We start from the raw sequence: 16,009 nt of genomic DNA, 5'->3' as shown, positions 1-16,009 counted from the left end.
GCAACAGCAAATTCTCGAATGCAATCAGAGCCTCTGAAAAACGTCATTGCAGACGGACGTGCAAAGAGGAAAGGATTTTCATTTGGTATTCCACACCTACTCCGATTTTCAATAAGCAGGCTGATCGATTCTTGCATGGAAGGTGTGAGAAGCACGGGAACCTTTCTGCCTCTTTTGCCTCTGATTTCTACACACTTGAAGTACTGACACAGTTTATTTTCTAAATCTGTGAGAGCCATGCTAATATCTGGATGAGCGTCCAATTGGTTGCTGGAGATGTATGCAGACAACGGCATTTGTGACACTTCCCCTTCTCGTCTACGATTGAAAAGCATAACCTGAGTTAACGTGATCTTGGCCAGTTTTGCCCAGTGCTGAGATGATGGCTGTGTTAACAAGAGTTGGCGATGGGTCTTCTCTTGCTCGTCAAGATATATATGAAGGAGCTTAACATCTTCGGTGAATGGAAGTAATTGTGGGGAATTCCACTTTGCTTCCTCCAGTGTTCTCCGGGCTGTTGTAGAAATGTATTCGGGCCATCTGGACTGATAAAGCTGTTGAAAGCTGTTCGCAATTTTTCCTGTCTCTTCATCTCCACTAATAGTAGAATGGCTCTCAATGAGCATTGCAATTTTGTTCAGACTCTGTCCAAGTTTCACAGCCACACTAGCCTTTTCAAATACATTGGTCTCTTCATTGTAGCCAGCAGCCCTTTTAACTGCATTGATGGTATGCATGAAGTTTGTGGGATGAATGAGCTCTTTAATAGATGTAAGGGGGGATACCTCTCTTGCACATATTAGGAGTCTTCCAAGTTTCCTCATCTTTTGGCGGATGTGTTCATGCATTTTAACTCTCGATCCATACTTGTTGTATAGATGTTTTCCTAACTCTAAAATGCACCAGTCGTTTCTAGTTTCAAGTGCCACTTGGTCCTGGTTCATGGAATTTAACAGCTTCCAAACACCATGAGTTACTCTTGGTGGGGAAGGTTGTGCAAAACCACAAAGAACCTGGACACGGGTTTTTCCAGGTTTCGGCTTCTCATCACCAGGCTTGAATTTGCAAACCTTGACATGTCGCCACAAGTTTTCTTTAAGAAGAGTCCTTTGCAGTAAATGCAGTGAATAAAACTTTCCACAACCAGGTTCTTTTTGGGCAGTTTCCGTGGAATCATCAGTCCTGCACCTGTATTAATAACAGTACTATTGTAAGCAAAGTTCCCTTTGTTTCGTAGATACTCCAGTTGCATCCTCCTTTCTGTTGAGCCCTTTGGATGACTTAATGGTTTTGCTACCTCTACCTCATTTCTATGCTTTCGTTCCAGGTGTCTAGAAATTTTTGTAAAAGCACCGTCACAAAAAAGCACTGTTGTTTTTTGCTGTACATTCTCAATCCACCTCTCTTTTTAATTATAGCTGGGATAACTACTGATGTTGCGCTGTCAAGAATCGAAGATGTGTCAGGAACTTTGGCTATGTCGTGTTTCTGGGAGCTCCCTAAGTCACCGCTGCTTTGAATACTGAACTTTTTGATTCTGTTCACAGCTGAACTGCTCCGGACTGGCAAAGTCTGTAACTTTTTTTCTTTACCTTTTGGTGAAGCAGTAAAGCTCATGCTACTATCTGATGTGTAACTCTCTGATGTGTCAGGAATGTACTCTTCCTCACTAACAGATAACTCATCTTCACTTGAACCATCTGAGTACTCAGCAATCTTCCCTCTAGCCTTGAAAGACAATGACCATTCAGTTCATTTAATCCTCTATCATAGGCTATTCTCTATTCTATTCAAGCTATTAAAGTAATTAACACTTACTCTGGTGTTTTTTGCTCTTTTGGATGCTGTGGTACAAGCGGAATGTTGTTCATTCATTGCAAATGATGCATGATTCCGTCTGACATCATCTTGAATGTCTTTACTGTTTACACTGGAATTTTCAAAGAGATCATCCGAATCATCACGAATCACAGATCTCTAAAAAAACAAACAAACAAAAAACATCAGAATGACAAGTTTTAAATGATCTAGAAAAAAGTGTGTTTATCATAATGAAAAATAACTGTTGACATTTTTACACTTTATAATTAATGTGTAAAATCTGTATATTAAATCAACATTTGTTAAATGCTCGATCCATTTCTATCAATTTAATGGGATAGTTGCCCCAAAAATGAAAATTCTATCATTAACATTACTCATCCTCATGTTGTTCCAAACCCATAAGACCCTTATTCATCTTCAGAAAACAGATTAAAATTATTTTGATGAAATCTGAGCTTTTGCCTACCATTCTAACTCCAGATGGAGGGAAAGAAAGCACTTGACTTTCAACAAACATATATTAATTAGTGTTCTGAAGATTAACAAATGTCTTATGGGTGTGAAACGATATTCACAATAGTAACTTGCATTTAGAAAACAGATTTTAAGGTGGTTCAAAAGATGGTCCTCTTTCAATTTTTATTTGTCCTTTTAAATTTACTTCACATTATTCAGCTAAAAATAATGCAATTTAGGTATGAGTCAGGTAAAAACATTACTTAAGTAATTATAGTTGAAGTAAGGAGTGCACTCTTACTTCAACATTATTTAAGTAAATATAAAAATAAATACCTTGTTATAAGAAGTTATTTTTTTTTAGGTGTGAGGTTGGTATTAGTTGTTTGAGTAATTGTAAAAAGGCTGTTAAGGACAAAAAAGACAAAAAAAATATGAAAATGAAGTGGAAGAGAGAAAATCTCTGTCAGACAGAGACAGACACAGACAGAGATAATAAATACACATCCTCAGAGCAGTTCTCTAAAGCTGTCATGTTGTCATCATCATTGCATGGAGGCTATAATAAAGTTATTTAAAAAATAGTTACAAGTCATCACTTATTAGACAAGGTCCCCACTATGCTAAACCTGTGAAATGTGTGTATTTGGTATCAAAGGGTTTGTATGACTTTCCTAAAACTACAGGTCCCCACTACGTACATTACACTGGAAACAGTGTGTAAGACTTTCTCAAGTCAAGACCGAATATAATAAATTAATAGACAGACAGATAAAGAGACACAGACAGAGACAGGCACAGACAGATAAAGAGACTGACTCAGGCACAGACAGATAAAGAGACTGACACAGGCACAGACAGACAAAGAGACTGACACAGACAGAGACAGAAAAAGAGACTGAAACAGACAGAGACAGATAAAGAGACTGACACAGACAGATAGACACAGACAGAGACAGGCACAGACAGATAAAGAAACTGACACAGAGATAATAAATACACATACCTCAGCTGTGAATCGTGAAGTGCCTGCAGTAGTTACAGAATCCTCAGAGCAGTTCTCTATGGCTGTCATGTTGTCATCATCATTGCATGGAGGCTATAATAAAGTTATTTAAAAAATAGTTACAAGTCATCACTTATTAGACAAGGTCCCCACTATGCTAAACCTGTGAAATGTGTGTATTTGGTACCAAAGGGTTTGTATGGCTTTCCTAAAACTACAGGTCCCCACTACGTACATTACACTGGAAACAGCGTGTAAGACTTTCCCAAGTCAAAACCGAATATAATAAATTAATAGACAGACAGATAAAGAGACACAGACAGAGACAGGCACAGACAAAGAGACTGACACAGACAGAGACAGGCACAGACAGATAAAGAGACTGACAGAGACAGAGACAGATAAAGAGACTGACAGAGACAGAGACAGATAAAGAGACTGACACAGACAGATAGACACAGACAGATAAAGAGACACAGACAGATAAAGAGACACAGACTGACACAGACAGAGACAGGCACAGACAGATAAAGAGACTGACACAGACAGATAAAGAGACACAGACTGACACAGAGAGAGACAGGCAAAGACAGATAAAGAGACTGACACAGACAGATAAAGAGACACAGACTGACACAGACAGAGACAGGCACAGACAGATAAAGAGACTGACACAGACAGATAGACACAGACAGATAAAGAGACTGACACAGAGATAATAAATACACAGATAATAAATACACATACCTCAGCTGTGAATCGTGAAGTGCCTGCAGTAGTTACAGAATCCTCAGAGCAGTTCTCTATAGCGGTCATGTTGTCATCATCATTGCATGGAGGCTATAATAAAGTTATTTAAAAAATAGTTACAAGTCATCACTTATTAGACAAGGTCCCCACTATGCTAAACCTGTGAAATGTGTGTATTTGGTACCAATGGGTTTGTATGACTTTCCTAAAACTGCAGGTCCCCACTACGTACATTACACTGGAAACAGTGTGTAAGACTTTCTCAAGTCAAGACCGAATATAATAAATTAATAGACAGACAGATAAAGAGACACAGACAGAGACAGGCACAGACAGATAAAGAGACTGACACAGGCACAGACAGATAAAGAGACTGACACAGACAGACAGACAGATAAAGAGACAAAGACAGAGACAAGCACAGACAGATAAAGAGACTGACAGACAGATAGACACAGACAGAGACAGGCACAGACAGATAAAGAGACTGACACAGGCACAGACAGATAAAGAGACTGACACAGACAGATAAAGAGACACAGACTGTCATAGACAGAGACAGGCACAGACAGATAAAGAGACTGACACAGAGAGAGACAGATAAAGAGACTGACACAGACAGATAAAGAGACAGACAGAGAAACAGACTGACACAGGCAGAGACAGATAAAGAGACTGACACAGACAGATAGACACAGACAGAGACAGGCACAGACTGATAAAAAGACTGACACAGACAGAGACAGATAAAGAGACTGACACAGGCACAGACAGATAAAGAGACTGACACAGACAGATAAAGAGACACAGACTGACACAGACAGAGACAGGCACAGACAGATAAAGAGACTGACACAGAGAGAGACAGATAAAGAGACTGACACAGACAGATAAAGAGACACAGACAGAGACAGGCACAGACAGATAAAGAGACTGACACAGACAGATAGACACAGACAGATAAAGAGACTGACACAGAGAATCAGAATCAGAATGAGCTTTATTGCCAGGTATGTTTACACATACGAGGAATTTGTTTTCGTGACAGAAGCAGAAGCTCCGCAGTGCAAGAGAATGACAGAAACAAAAAACACACAATAAAAAGAATAAAAAAAATACAAAAAATACAAATCAGTAGGTAAGGAATGACAATATACAAATTGACAATTGTATGGCAGATATATTACGAGCAGTTATGTATGTACAGGTATATTATGTGCAAAAAAATAATAATTTAAGTGTACACTAAGTATGTGTGTTAGATAATAAGTATATGTGTCTGTAAATATAAATAGTGTAATGTGTTCCACAGTTATTGTCAAATGTTCATTAGATGGATTGCCTGGGGGGAAGAAACTGTTCCTGTGTCTGGCCGTTCTGGTGCTCAGTGCTCTGTAGCGTCGACCAGATGGCAACAGTTCAAACAGGGAGTGTGCTGGATGTGAGGGGTCCAGAGTGATTTTGCCAGCCCTTTTGCTCACTCTGGATAAGTACAGTTCTTGAATAGACGGGAGGGTTGTACCGATGATTCTCTCTGCAGTCCGGACTACCCTCTGTAGTCTTCTGGGGGTCAGATTTAGAAGCTGAGCTGAACCAGACAGTTACTGAAGTGCAGAGGACGGATTCAATGATGGCGGAGTAGAACTGTTTCAGCAGCTCCTGTGGCAGGTTAAGCTTCCTCAGCTGGCGAAGGAAGTACAACCTCTGCTGGGCCTTTTTCACAATGGAGTCAATGTGAATGTCCCACTTCAGGTCCTGAGAGATGGTGGTGCCCAGGAACCTGAATGACTCCACTGCAGTCACAGTGCTGTTCATGATGGTTAGTGGGGGGAGAGCAGGGGGGTTTTCTCCTGAAGGCCACGATCACCTCCACTGTTTTGAGCGTGTTAAGCTCCAGGTTGTTGAGAGTACACCAGACAGCCAGCTCTTTAACCTCCTGTCTGTAAGCAGACTCGTCACCATCCTGAATGAGGCCGATGAGTGTGGTGTCATCTGCAAACTTCAGGAGCTTGACAGAGGGGTCCTTAGATGTGCAATCATTAGTGTACAGGGAGAAGAGCAGTGGGGAGAGAACACAGCCCTGGGGAGCTCCAGTGCTGATTGTACGGGTGCTGGATGTGTATTTTCCCAGCCTCACTAGCTGCTGCCTGTCTGTCAGGAAGCTGTTGATCCACTGACAGACGGAGGTGGGCACAGAGAGCTGAGTTAGTTTGGGGAGGAGGAGGTTTGGGATGATCGTGTTGAAGGCCGAGCTGAAGTCCACAAACAGGATTCTCACATAAGTCCCTGGTCTGTCTAGGTGTTGCAGAACATAATGCAGTCCAATGTTTACTGCATCGTCCACAGACCTGTTTGCTCTGTAGGCAAACTGAAGAGGATCCAGTAAGGGTCCAGTAATGTCCTTCAGGTGGGCCAGCACCAGTTTTTCAAATGACTTCATGACCACAGACGTTAAAGCCACAGGCCTGTAGTCATTTAGTCCTGTAATTTTGGATTTCTTTGGGATAGGGACGATGGTGGAGCGTTTGAAGCATGAAGGGACTTCACACAGCTCCAGTGATCTGTTGAAGATCTGTGTGAAGATGGGGGCTAGCTGGTCAGCACAGGATTTCAGACAAGCTGGTGTAACACAGTCTGGGCCTGGTGCTTTTTTCCTTTTCTGCTTCCGGAAGACCTGGCGCACCGCATCCTCGCTTATCTGTATTGCAGGTGTGGGGGAGAGGGGGGATGCAGGAGGTGTGAATGGTGAGAACGGTTGTGTGGAGAGGTGTTCAGGCGGGTTGCAAGAGGTGTAAATGGTGTGAACGGTTGTGTGGAGAGATGTTCAGGGCAGGTGATGGGGTGTTCTTTCAAACCTGCAGTAAAACTCGTTCAGATCGTCTGCCAGTCGTTGATTCTCCACAGTGCTGGGGGATGGTGTCTTGTAATTGGTGATCTCTTTCAGACTTTTCCACACTGATGCTGAGTCGTTGGAAGTGAACTGAGTCCTTATTTTATCAGAATAATTCCTCTTTGCCACTTTGATCTCCTTTTCCAGTGTGTATTTAGCCTGTTTATACAAGACATTGTCCCCCTTCCTGAAAGCATCTTCTTTGGCCTGACGGAGCTGACTGAGTTTTGCTGTGAACCACGGTTTTGTCATTGTTGTAAATTAGTTGAGTCCTGGTAGGAATACACATATCCTCACAGAAACTGATATAAGATGTTACAGTCTCTGTGAGTTCGTCCAGATCAGTGGCAGCAGCTTCAAAAACACTCCAATCAGTGAGGTCAAAACAAGATTGTAAATCCTGCTCTGCTTCATTAGTCCATCTTTTTACAGTCCTTACTACAGGTTTAGCTGATTTTAGTTTCTGCCTGTAGGTCGGTATAAGATGAATCAGACAGTGATCAGAACGTCCCAAAGCTGCTCGTGGAACAGAGTGATATGCATCCTTTATGTGTGGTGTAACAGTGATCCAATATATTACTGTCTCTTGTGGGACATGTAACATGCTGTCTGTATTTTGGCAGTTCACGGGAGAGGTCGGCTTTATTAAAGTCCCCAAGAATGATTAAAATGGAGTCCGGGTGTTGTTGTTCTGTCTCTGTGATCTGATCAGCGAGTTTCTGTAAAGCCAGACTTACGTGCGCTTGCGGAGGGATGTAAACGCTCACCAGAATGAACGAGTGAAACTCCCGCGGCGAATAGAACGGCTTGCAGTTAATGAAGAGAGAGACAGATAAAGAGACTGACACAGACAGATAAAGAGACACAGACAGAGACAGGCACAGACAGATAAAGAGACTGACACAGAGAGATAAAGAGACAAAGACAGATAAAGAGACTGACACAGAGAGAGACAGATAAAGAGACTGACACAGACAGATAAAGAGACTGACACAGAGAGAGATAATAAATACACATACCTCAGCTGTGAATCGTGAAGTGCCTGCAGTAGTTACAGAATCCTCAGAGCAGTTCTCTATAGCTGTCATAATGTCATCATCATTGCATGGAGGCTATAATAAAGTTATTTAAAAAATAGTTACAAGTCATCACTTATTAGACAAGGTCCCCACTATGCTAAACCTGTGAAATGTGTATATTTGGTACCAAAGGGTTTGTATGGCTTTCCTAAAACTACAGGTCCCCACTACGTACATTACTCTGAAAACAGTGTGTAAGACTTCCTCAAGTCAAAACCGAATATAATAAATTAATAGACAGATAGATAAAGAGACACAGACAGATAAAGAGACTGACAGAGACAGAGACAGATAAAGAGACTAACACAGGCACAGACAGATAAAGAGACTGACATAGACAGACAGACAGACAGACAGACACAGACAGATAAAGAGACAAAGACAGAGAAACAGACTCACACAGGCACAGACAGATAACGAGACAAAGACAGAGAAACAGACTGACACAGGCACAGACAGATAAAGATACTGACACAGACAGACAGACAGACAGACACAGACAGATAAAGAGGCAAAGACAGAGACAGACACAGACAGATAAAGAGACACAGACAGAGAAACAGACTGACACAGGCAGAGACAGATAAAGAGACTGACACAGACAGAGACAGATAAAAAAACTGACACAGGCACAGACAGATAAAGAGACTGACACAGACAGATAAAGAGACACAGACAGAGAAACAGACTGACACAGGCAGAGACAGATAAAGAGACTGACACAGAGATAATAAATACACATACCTCAGCTGTGAATCGTGAAGTGCCTGCAGTAGTTACAGAATCCTCAGAGCAGTTCTCTATAGCTGTCATGTTGTCATCATCATTGCATGGAGGCTATAATAAAGTTATTTAAAAAATAGTTACAAGTCATCACTTATTAGACGAGGTCCCCACTATGCTAAACCTGTGAAATGTGTGTATTTGGTACCAAAGGGTTTGTATGACTTTCCTAAAACTACAGGTCCCCATTACGTACATTACACTGGAAACAGCGTGTAAGACTTTCTCAAGTCAAGACCGAATATAATAAATTAATAGACAGACAGATAAAGAGACACAGACAGAGACAGGCACAGACAGATAAAGAGACTGACACAGGCACAGACAGATAAAGAGACTGACACAGACAGATAGACACAGACAGAGACAGGCACAGACAGATAAAGAAACTGACACAGAGATAATAAATACACATACCTCAGCTGTGAATCGTGAAGTGCCTGCAGTAGTTACAGAATCCTCAGAGCAGTTCTCTATAGCTGTCATGTTGTCATCATCATTGCATGGAGGCTATAATAAAGTTATTTAAAAAATAGTTACAAGTCATCACTTATTAGACAAGGTCCCCACTATTCTAAACCTGTGAAATGTGTGTATTTGGTAGTTTGTATGGCTTTCCTAAAACTACAGGTCCCCACTACGTACATTACACTGAAAACAGTGTGTAAGACTTTCTCAAGTCAAGACCGAATATAATAAATTAATAGACAGACAGATGGACGGACAGAAAGAAAGACAAAAGAAAAGAAAGTCTGATAGACAGAATGGCGTACAGAAGGGGTGTCATGATTCCATGATTACATTAAGGAGTACTCGGTTTTAACTGTTGATTAACTGACAAAATAGCCGAAGTGCTGCATTCCATGGATGAGAATCCATGAAATGCATTAAACTGCTTCCTAAGGCTGCACTATGCATTTAAACCATTTAAAACTCTTACTTTAGCAAAGTGCTATTGTGAATTCACTAAGGCTGCTATTCCATTAAATAAAAGATAAATTAAATTAAACCTACACTAACACAGGACAAAACATTATCTTCCTAAATATTTTGTTCATAGAAAATTCATCACAATTAAAAAAAAAATTAAAACCCTCGCATGGTTTCATGGTTTGATGTCCACATGTTCTTGTTCAAGAAGTGACAGTAGCTGTAGCAATTCTATTGTAAAGAAATGGCCAAATGTTAATGATCAAGTGAACATTTGAATTAATTGTTGTTTAGTCAATATTAAATAAGGATTGGATAATACTTAGGCCAGTTTCACAGACAGAGCTTAGACTAAACCAGAATTAGGTCACAGTTCAATTGACCACTCGCAATACCTGCCCACCCTTAGTTACTGTTGCCATGGATGACAAACAATGCCCCTCACACTATACACGTTCTCAAGCAGTAAAAAATACAATTGCAAAGCAAAGAGAAAACTGACAACACACCAACAGAAAATACAAAGCGGGGGGGGGGGGGGGGGGGGGGGGGTTCTAAAAGACGCTAAGAAAAGTGGGGATTAAAGTCTAAAACCTGACTTGAAATAACCTAACAAATCAATCGGGACTAAAGCGGTTTCATAAACGACAATTTAAGCTCATGCAATCTCAGTTATTTGATCCAGGTTCAGTGAGTCAGGATAATTTGATGTGCACGCTTATTCTTAAGCAGCCCTTAATGTCGATCATGGATCAAATCAATCCACCACAGCAAACAGCGAATATTTGTGCTGTTTAATGCATTTGAGACATTGTGTTTTTCCCTGTGCATAACTGACACATCACAGGTATATTTTTCAACTGCAAATGTTATAAGTCAAGCGAATATATCCATTTTGCTGTCAGGAGGGGGCGAGGTTTAGGTGAACGAAGTAGCTGTGCGTGCTGACAGCGCTGCGTTCATGAGACAGAACGCAATAGAATAATAGCGCAATAATTTAATAAATAAATAAAATATATCTTGTTAGACATTAAATGTGACTTAATATTTTAATTCTACATATAATCATAATTTTATGACAGACCTAACTGTAAATCAAATGTAAGCTGGCTAATGAGTTAAATCTGTGTTCCTCTTATCAGTTAAAATGTAGTCTGATTCTATTTATTTTTTAAAAATTTTAATTCAGTAATTTTTAACTTTTGATTTAGTGTTTTAATGCTTTAAAATGCAATTTTGGATTGCAATTTAATTTATTGTTCTAATAACCATAAAAGGTACAGCTGTCATAAAACGTGAGAGAAAGGCTGCATGGCTAGAAACTGCTGCTCAATTGAATGTGCAAGTAGCCACAATGTTAAAATGTTTTCATATATATATATATATATATATATATATATATATACACACAGGTCCTTCTCACAAAATTAGCATATTGTGAAAAAGTTCATTATTTTCCATAATGTAATGATAAAAATTACACTTTCATATATTTTAGATTCATTGCACACCAACTGAAATATTTCAGGTCTTTTATTGTTTTAATACTGATGATTTTGGCATACAGCTCATGAAAACCCAAAATTCCTATCTCAAAAAATTAGCATATTTCATCCGACCAATAAAAGAAAAGTGTTTTTAATACAAAAAAAGTCAACCTTCAAATAATTATGTTCAGTTATGCACTCAATACTTGGTCGGGAATCCTTTTGCAGAAATGACTGCTTCAATGCGGCGTGGCATAGAGGCAATCAGCCTGTGGCACTGCTGAGGTGTTATGGAGGCCCAGGATGCTTCGATAGCGACCTTAAGCTCATCCAGAGTGTTGGGTCTTGCGTCTCTCAACTTTCGCTTCACAATATCCCACAGATTCTCTATGGGGTTCAGGTCAGGAGAGTTGGCAGGCCAATTGAGTACAGTAATACCATGGTCAGTAAACCATTTACCAGGGGTTTTGGCACTGTGAGCAGGTGCCAGGTCGTGCTGAAAAACGAAATCTTCATCTCCATAAAGCTTTTCAGCAGATGGAAGCATGAAGTGCTCCAAAATCTCCTGATAGCTAGCTGCATTGACCCTGCCCTTGATAAAACACAGTGGACCAACACCAGCAGCTGACATTGCACCCCAGACCGTCACTGACTGTGGGTACTTGACACTTGACTTCAGGCATTTTGACATTTCCTTCTCCCCAGTCTTCCTCCAGACTCTGGCACCTTGATTTCCGAATGACATGCAAAATTTGCTTTCATCCGAAAAAAGTACTTTGTACCACTGAGCAACAGTCCAGTGCTGCTTCTCTGTAGCCCAGGTCAGGCGCTTCTGCCGCTGTTTCTGGTTCAAAAGCACACGCCTGTGCACGGTGGCTCTGGATGTTTTCTACTCCAGACTCAGTCCACTGCTTCCGCAGGTCCCCCAAGGTCTGGAATCGGTCCTTCTCCACAATCTTCCTCAGGGTCCGGTCACCTCTTCTCGTTGTGCAGCGTTTTTTTTGCCACACTTTTTCCTTCCCACAGACTTCCCACTGAGGTGCCTTGATACAGCACTCTGGGAACAGCCTATTCGTTCAGAAATTTCTTTCTGTGTCTTACCCTCTCGCTTGAGGGTGTCAATGATGGCCTTCTGGACAGCAGTCAGGTCGGCAGTCTTACCCATGATTGCGGTTTTGAGTAATGAACCAGGCTGGGAGTTTTTAAAAGCCTCAGGAATCTTTTGCAGGTGTTTAGAGTTAATTAGTTGATTCAGATGATTAGGTTAATAGCTCGTTTTAGAGAACCTTTTCATGATATGCTAATTTTTTGAGATAGGAATTTTGGGTTTTCATGAGCTGTATGCCAAAATCATCAGTATTAAAACAATAAAAGACCTGAAATATTTCAGTTGGTGTGCAATGAATCTAAAATATATGAAAGTTTAATTTTTATCATTACATTATGGAAAAAATCACAATATGCTAATTTTTTTGAGAAGGACCTGTATATATATATATATATATATATATATATATATATATATATATATATATATATATATGTATATTTATCATTTGGGCACAATACATCAAATACAGTTGGTTGTAGCCTATATTTTCATTTATTTGATTAAGTTACATATTCTGTATACTTTTATTACAGCTGCATTGAAAACAGATGAGCGTGAGTGGGATTATGTCCACAGAATAAGCACACATTTTAACATATCATTTTATTAAATCACACTCAGTATTTTAACTTAAGCGCTGCAACAAAGATTATTAAAGGACTTTGGCTGCAAGCCATGCATACAGCACCGAACATGTACTCGCAAAAGAAGTACTTTAAAGGAATTCCTTATCTTAGTTATGTTACTATAGGCTTAAACCTTGTCTGTGAAACTGGGGGATAGTGTACTTAAATGGATACTCCACCCCAAAATGAAAATTTAGTAATTAATCAATTACCCCCATGCCGTTCTAGACTTATAAAAGCTTTGTTCGGCTTTGGAACACAATATAAGATATTTTAGAGGAAATATTTGTCACTTCCTAGCATTCAGGTTGAACCACTGATGGCAGATGGAGTACTCTGACGATGTCTTTCAAACTTTTCTGGACCCCGATGCTGTTATTTACCAGGCAGTCAATGTGACAGTCACAAGACTCCCAGATTTATCATAAAATATATCTTAAATTGTGTTCTGAAGACGAACGAAGCTTTTAAAGGTTTGGAACGACATGGTACCAATGGTAATGACAATTTTCATTTTGGGGTGGAGTATCCCTTTAAGTTATGATTTTATATTTTTAAAATATTACATGTATTTTAACATGTTTGTTTAATAAAACCATATAACTTGCTTTGATCCTTGATTTGAACCAAAATTATTATTGCCTCATTGCTATTATATATGTATTTTAAGCCATTGCAAAGGCTTTTATTCCCTTAGATAAATTTGTATTATCACTGAAAAAAAGTTATTTATTTGACGTTTCCATGCGGGTATGACATTGTTGACAGATGATGCAATGACACCACTACACTGTTTAAAATAGCTGATTTCTATGGTTTCAAACATATATCTGGAAACATATATAGCATTGTTCTAGTAGTTTATTTATATATTTTAATCTAAAAAAAATGCACATAATAAGTATTTAATTAAAAACTTTCCATTTCCTCTACTGTACAAATTATAAAAGTAGTCAAATTTTGCCAAACCTTTCTCCAAGGCCAGTGACTTCCTCCATAGTCATATGTGAGTTCCTCTCCAGGAAAGATGTCTCTTGCAGCGAATAGGCACAAACAGGGTTTTCCCTCAACGATAATCCTTTTCATTGTACAATTTGGGTTTATGTGATCATCATTTATAAGGCGGCCAAGGGTGCCATCCTCATGAGTTGCATCAATGCTTCAGGAAACAAAAATTAATCATTTAGCCTAACAAACTACAACAAGACAAATTTGGATTTGAACAAAATTAAAATTACTTTTTTTTTTAACTGCAAACTTTAAAATGTATTCATTAAACAAAAAAAAAAACAACTACCTCCACTTCTTGTTCTGCCAGATGAAGTCAAACATAAAAAAAGTGTCTTGATTGGCCTCTCTTCTTTGTTCGGCTTCAATCAAGGTGATCATTTCTCCCCTATATTCGACAACAAAATCTCCTTTAATAAAAGGAATTAAGGCAAACACTCCACGACCTGAAAAAAAGGGTGGGGGGTGGGGTAAATACAATTGTTAATACAATTCCTTGTAGACATGTAACTAATACATTGATGGTTAGCCAAATGTAAACAACTTTTATGCTTTGTAATAGTTTAACCAATGTATTCAACATTCTTTCATCATGCTTATTTCTTTCATTAATTTACAGATAATATCACAAAGAGCAATTTAAAACTGCTAAAACAAACAAAAAAACACAATATCCTTTATATCCCAATGGACCCAGATCCTATAAAATAATCATGGTTACTTATTTAGTATTTTTAAACCACTTAAATCATAGTTAAAACGTATGTGATTACTGTAAATTTACCACTCATAACGTTACCAATTAAGAAACCCAGTCCTGCTAGCAATACCTAGGCCTTACTATACAGTACTATAGGCTCTTTGCTATATCGTGGTAACAAAACTAAGAAATCATTCGCTGCCTTGTTTATTCGTGGCCACGATTTCCTATTTTATTCCCTGGTGTTAGCAGTTTCATAATTCATTCGTGGAAGACTTCCTATTCATGGCCATGATATATATTTATATTTCCCGCGTCATGTGTGGAGCGCCGTACTGCTAATCACAATCAGTCACAACAACATCTAAGTTCTTTACAAACCTACCTTTATACTCGTTTATGTGTTTGGCCTCCAGTGCGTCGGTCTTGTCGATGCGACGGAGAACATGATCTTCCGCTTCTTTTAACGGTTTTATTCTTCTCCTTCTCATTTCAACAGGCCGTCTCACGTCGCTCCTCCGGTTCCAGTGATTCAGAGAGGTCACGCGGTCTCACAATCTCCCGCCACGCCGCAGTTAATAACACTTTACAATACGCAGTAACACGCACAAGTAAACACTTTAAATTGTATAACGACGTGAAATTTAAGATTATCAATAGTTCATTCGCCACATTCAAAGATTATGATTCTGAAAAAACTTTAACGTTAATTAATCTCATTAGAAAACTCCATCACATAAACATTCTTAAAAATAATTCGAATTTGTGATGTTTATTTATTGAATTATGTAATATAATATTTACAAGTAGGTTAATTACCTGTAAGAATGTACTTTCCCCATTGATAGACACTGTTTAAAGTTGTTTTTGTCATTTAATTAAGCGACTTGCGCATGAGCAGTTGAAAAAAATGTGTACCTTCATATATTACGTCATATGTGTGTGTAGAGGTGCAGTTCCGCACAGCCACACACACTCACACACAGAAATCCGGTTTTTGTTCATGGAGGGGATCAAGAAAAAAACTGCACTAGGCCTATCAGCACCGCCTCCTGAGCCGATTACAAGCAAAACATTGTGGGGACCGGGGATTTGGTCCCCACTATGTTTTCGGTCCCCACTATGTGAGTGTGCTAACGTGTTGAGGACCCCACTATGTAATAAAAACAAACACACACACACACACACATGAAAAGAGCACTGTAACTTTACAATTGTTCAATTAAAATAAACATATTTTGCTTCATACAAAGTGTCTGTTGTCTTTGATTAGCCTAAAAGTAAATAAAATGACATTCTGAGGACTTAAAGTGAAAGTCCCCTAAACGTCCCGAATGGCCCCTGCACGTCTTGTGAACG

At 39.3% G+C, this 16,009-nt stretch overlaps 1 protein-coding gene across 4 annotated transcripts; it reads right to left on the bottom strand.

The window, feature by feature from the left end:
* Positions 1 to 2,731: 2,731 nt before the first annotated feature.
* Positions 2,732 to 15,833, bottom strand: LOC122137065 (histone-lysine N-methyltransferase, H3 lysine-36 specific-like). 4 transcript variants are annotated; one of them, XM_042722466.1, is made up of 10 exons: positions 15,470 to 15,833; positions 15,036 to 15,234; positions 14,240 to 14,396; positions 13,912 to 14,101; positions 9,206 to 9,298; positions 8,750 to 8,842; positions 7,946 to 8,038; positions 4,034 to 4,126; positions 3,287 to 3,379; positions 2,732 to 2,839 (listed from the first exon to the last, which is right to left on the bottom strand). In XM_042722466.1, exons 2-10 carry the CDS (start codon positions 15,139 to 15,141, stop codon positions 2,747 to 2,749), a joined length of 1,011 nt encoding a protein of 336 aa, XP_042578400.1. In that variant the 5' UTR covers positions 15,142 to 15,234; positions 15,470 to 15,833; the 3' UTR covers positions 2,732 to 2,746. The 4 variants fall into 4 exon arrangements, with proteins under 4 accessions (XP_042578400.1, XP_042578399.1, XP_042578402.1 ...); XM_042722465.1 differs by having other exon boundaries at positions 15,036 to 15,833; XM_042722468.1 differs by having other exon boundaries at positions 14,240 to 14,338; positions 15,036 to 15,833.
* Between the last annotated feature and the right edge of the window lie 176 nt (positions 15,834 to 16,009).

The sequence above is a fragment of the Cyprinus carpio genome, chromosome B4, assembly GCF_018340385.1.
Source record: "Cyprinus carpio isolate SPL01 chromosome B4, ASM1834038v1, whole genome shotgun sequence".
Taxonomy (NCBI): Eukaryota; Metazoa; Chordata; class Actinopteri; order Cypriniformes; family Cyprinidae; genus Cyprinus; species Cyprinus carpio.
The sequence above is the reverse complement of the archived record's forward strand: the minus strand, read 5'-3'. Positions and strand labels throughout refer to the sequence as shown.

What these genes read in the sequence shown, in the direction of transcription:
- LOC122137065 (XM_042722465.1), bottom strand. Translation starts at nt 15,141, where the DNA reads ATGAGAAGGAGAAGAATAAAACCGTTAAAAGAAGCGGAAGATCATGTT. An exon ending in ACACATAAACGAGTATAAAG is followed by an intron (nt 14,397 to 15,035) that starts GTAGGTTTGTAA and finishes CCTTTTTTTCAG; the next exon opens with GTCGTGGAGTGTTTGCCTTA. An exon ending in CTTCACGATTCACAGCTGAG is followed by an intron (nt 2,840 to 3,286) that starts GTATGTGTATTT and finishes ACTTTATTATAG; the next exon opens with CCTCCATGCAATGATGATGA.